At 42.5% G+C, this 3,648-nt stretch overlaps 1 protein-coding gene across 3 annotated transcripts in view; it reads right to left on the bottom strand.

The window, feature by feature from the left end:
* The window catches only part of LOC110022274 (mitochondrial carrier protein MTM1-like), a 15,928-nt gene extending 12,280 nt beyond the window's left edge, over positions 1–3,648 (bottom strand). For all 3 annotated transcript variants that reach the window (XM_020721126.1, XM_020721127.1, XM_020721128.1), the window contains exon 1: positions 3,187–3,648. In XM_020721126.1, coding sequence (XP_020576785.1) covers positions 3,187–3,369 — 183 coding nt within the window. In that variant the 5' untranslated portion in view covers positions 3,370–3,648. The remainder of the gene's footprint in view (positions 1–3,186) is intronic.

The raw sequence follows: 3,648 nt of genomic DNA, 5'->3' as shown, positions 1-3,648 counted from the left end.
CTTCAGGTAGGAAGGGTCGGTTTGTTCGGTTGAACCGCATCGGTCGTCAATGCCTGATCAGTCATCCATGCTTAGTTAGGTCCTCCCTCTGAACCGTCCCTCTAAGTTGGACGTCCAGGTTGAGTCGTCCAAGTTGGGTAAATGGTCCAGGCCAAGCATCGGTCGTCAATACCAGATCAGTCATCCATGCTAGTTAGGTCCTCCCTCTGAACCGCCCCTCTAAGTTGGACGTCCAAGTTGAGTCGTCCAAGTTGGGTAAATGGTCCAGGCCAAGTTGGTAGTCCATGCTAGGTCGGTTGTCTAAGCTGGGCCATCCAAGCTGGTTTGTTCAGACTCGGTCAGTCGTCCCAAGCTAGATCATTCAAGCTGGGTCGGCCTTCCAGGCTGGAACGGTCGGTCAAGCCGCGTCGCCACTCTAAGATATTTAGTGCGACATATTTTTATTATACATATTTACTTTTCTAATTCTCTTATTTTTTTTTAAAGACAACAGCGAAAAGAATAAGATAATTATATAAATGAAACTAACATTGCTCGTCTCTCCAAATATAAGTAAAAAATTTTGAGAATGAGTTGTGATTTTGGAAGATGTTATAATGCCGAGTGATAAATGTCGTTGAAAAAGTCGATAGATTGAGTTTGAGATGTTATCGCCTAACCCAAGTTTTACACCACTGATGTCTTAGTTGATTGATTAGGGGGCTCGCCATGGACGAGCACAACTTATGCCAGTTATAGTAAGTATATCTTATTGCAGTTTTTGATAGTTTAACCGTCCAGACTCGCTACTGGGGTGATTTGCACGCTACCCACCACGAATCTTGTTGCTAAATCTTACCGCCAAAGCTTGACCCGTTCTGAGGTATGAGCATGGGGTTTTATGATACAGAAGTGTCATGAGTCTGATGGTCGAGTAGGCTAAAAAAAGTGCAAACCACTTGTTTCGAGAGTGTTTTGGCAAACTCTTTATATGCATATTAATAAAAAAAACTTATTGAAAGAATAAGGAGTGTTATGATAAATTTCCCTTGAAAATCAGCAGATTTTTTTTTATATAATTTTCTAGCTGCATGCAGCTAGCTGAGTGGAGAAGTTCGAGCAGATGTGGTCAAGTAAATGTGGTTGCATGTGGGAGGCCGAGTGTCGTCAGGGTCAGCTCAATCGACTGAAATTGGTCGGTCATTCCAACTTAGTCAGTCATCCATGTTGGATTGTTCATGTTGGGTCGTCTAGGCTGGGTCATCCAAGCTGGGTTATACAAGTTGGGTCAATCATACAGGCTGGGTAGGTTGTCCCACCTAAGTCATTCTCATACGAGCTAGGTCATCCATGCTAGGTCGTCTGGGCCGGATAGATCGTTCAGGTTGAGTCATCCAAGTTGAGTCATCCAGGCTGAGTCAGTCAACCAAGTTAAGTCATCCAAGCTGGGTCGTCTAGGTTAGATCAGTCTTCCAAGCTGGGTTGTCCATGTTGAGTCGATCGATACCTTGCCTGACCAAACTGGAGCTGGTTGGGTCAAACGTACTTCTTTGTTATTATCCTTATGATGCTTATCTTATTGGATGACATGATCCACTCTCAACACATTTTTTAGGACTCTATGAATCACACCCAACTACCCAAGGAATGGAACATAAGGAGAGATAGAGATAAAAATAGAGATAGAGAGAGACAAAAAGAGAGATAATAATAGTTATGATTAGGGATCAATCGTGTCTTACTCATAAAATGATTCTCCTATTTTTAGAGGAGAGAACTCACAATGATGATATTGCATTTTTATCACTGCTTTAAAGAGGTTTGTACTGAGGCATTTTTGATATTGTACTTGTCGTCTGACTGCTTTCTGGCTAGGCTGACTAAGCTTAATTGACTTCGGGTCAGCAAGGCAAGCTCGGTCGATTGAACTGGGTCGGTCATCCAGGCTAAGTCATTCATCCAGGCTAGGCCGATTAGCCAGGCTGGGTCGGTGATTGGACTGGGTCGGTCATCCAGGCTAGGCCGATTAGCCAGGCTGGGTCGGTCTTCATGGATGGGTAGGTCATCCCTTTGAGTCGATCGTCCTGGCTGGGTCTTCCAAGATGGGCGGGTCATCCCTTTAAGCCAGTCATCCAAGCTGGGTGGTTTAAGTTGGGTTGACTGTTCAGGTTGGGTCGTTGAGTTGGTCGTCCAAGCGGGGTCATCCAGGCTTGGTTGTTGGGTCGATCGTCTAGGCTAGGTGGGTCGTTCAGGCTGGGCTGATCGTGTTGGGTCGGCAATCCAGGCTGGGTCGTCGCTTTGAGAGATTCAGTCAGACACATTTGTGTAATACAAAGAACAAAACAATTTTAAATAAAAACCTATCCCAAACACTCTCTAGAATATTGAAATAAAATTTAAAAATCTAAATTACTTCTAATACTTGTGCTGCAACAGCAAAACAGTCAGCATGACTATAGCATGCGTTCTTCACCTTATCAAGTACAAAAACAAGACAATAAAACATTATATAATATTCCTTTTTTTATTTTTATACTCATCCTCAACAGCGGTGGAGACGAACTTCAAGCACTGATAAATATATGTTAATTCCTATTATATATTATCTAACACACATAGCTGATATCGAAAATCTGCTCCTAAATATACTTATCATATACAGAAAGTTAGCCTCCATGTGGATTATAAGCGGAAAATTAAACTCCATGTGGATTATAGGCGGTAGTGGAATCAGAGATGGTTGGGGGTGGCTCTTGTCCCTTCTGAATTTAAGAAAAACCATATATAGTTCAAAATTTTTACTCTTCATTTCTTTTAATTTTTGTCCTACAAAAAAAATTAGACAAATTCTTTCGTCCCCTCAATTTAAAACCATCTTACATATGAATTTCAATTGAATAAAATTAAATCTAACAAACAAACAAAAAAAAACAGGAATCAAATTCCATACCTTCTACATCCTGCATTGTAACTACGCCAGAGAAGAAGATATAAAACAACCATACTGTTAACTAATCCTGACAAAACAGAATACCGATCTACTTACTTCTTCATCATAGCTGTCTCTGTTACCAGTGATCCCCCACATTCTTAACAGCAAACGAAAATTTATTGAAAGGCGCCAAACAAATTTTGAACAACCGGACTAAATCCAATACTGTAACATGAAAGTCTCAAATTAACATTAGAAAGAAAGAGTTCTGATACCTTCGCGACATCAAGTGGGTTAACGATTACAGCAGAAAGGACGGCAGCTCCGGAGGCGGAGATGGCCCGTTCGCCAAAGCTCGCCACAGAATCGGAGGGGAGAGAGCCGAGAAGATCGGGAAGCGAGGGAGATGTCGATTCGGATGGAACATTAGGGTTCAATCGACCGCTAGAATCGGCCATGGATGCTCGACGCAAAAACTGAGCGAATCTTCTGTTCCCACGAGAAAGCGGTGCTGAGATATTCGATGGAAGAAAATGGCGGAAATGGGGAAAATGAAAAAATGAGGCGGTGGGAATAAAAAAATAGGGTTAGGGAGACCGCGGCGGTGGCTACTTTGCGAGTTGCCACTTGATTGCTCGGAGCCACAAGACTTCATCGGCTTCGTGGATGAATTTGAAACGGAAGGGAGGAGCTGATCATGACAAAGAGTACTGCAAATATATAGCGCGAGAGAGAGA

The sequence above is a fragment of the Phalaenopsis equestris genome, unplaced genomic scaffold (genome assembly GCF_001263595.1).
Source record: "Phalaenopsis equestris unplaced genomic scaffold, ASM126359v1 Scaffold000180, whole genome shotgun sequence".
Classification (NCBI taxonomy): Eukaryota; Viridiplantae; Streptophyta; class Magnoliopsida; order Asparagales; family Orchidaceae; genus Phalaenopsis; species Phalaenopsis equestris.
This window is presented reverse-complemented; position numbering and strand designations above follow the sequence as displayed.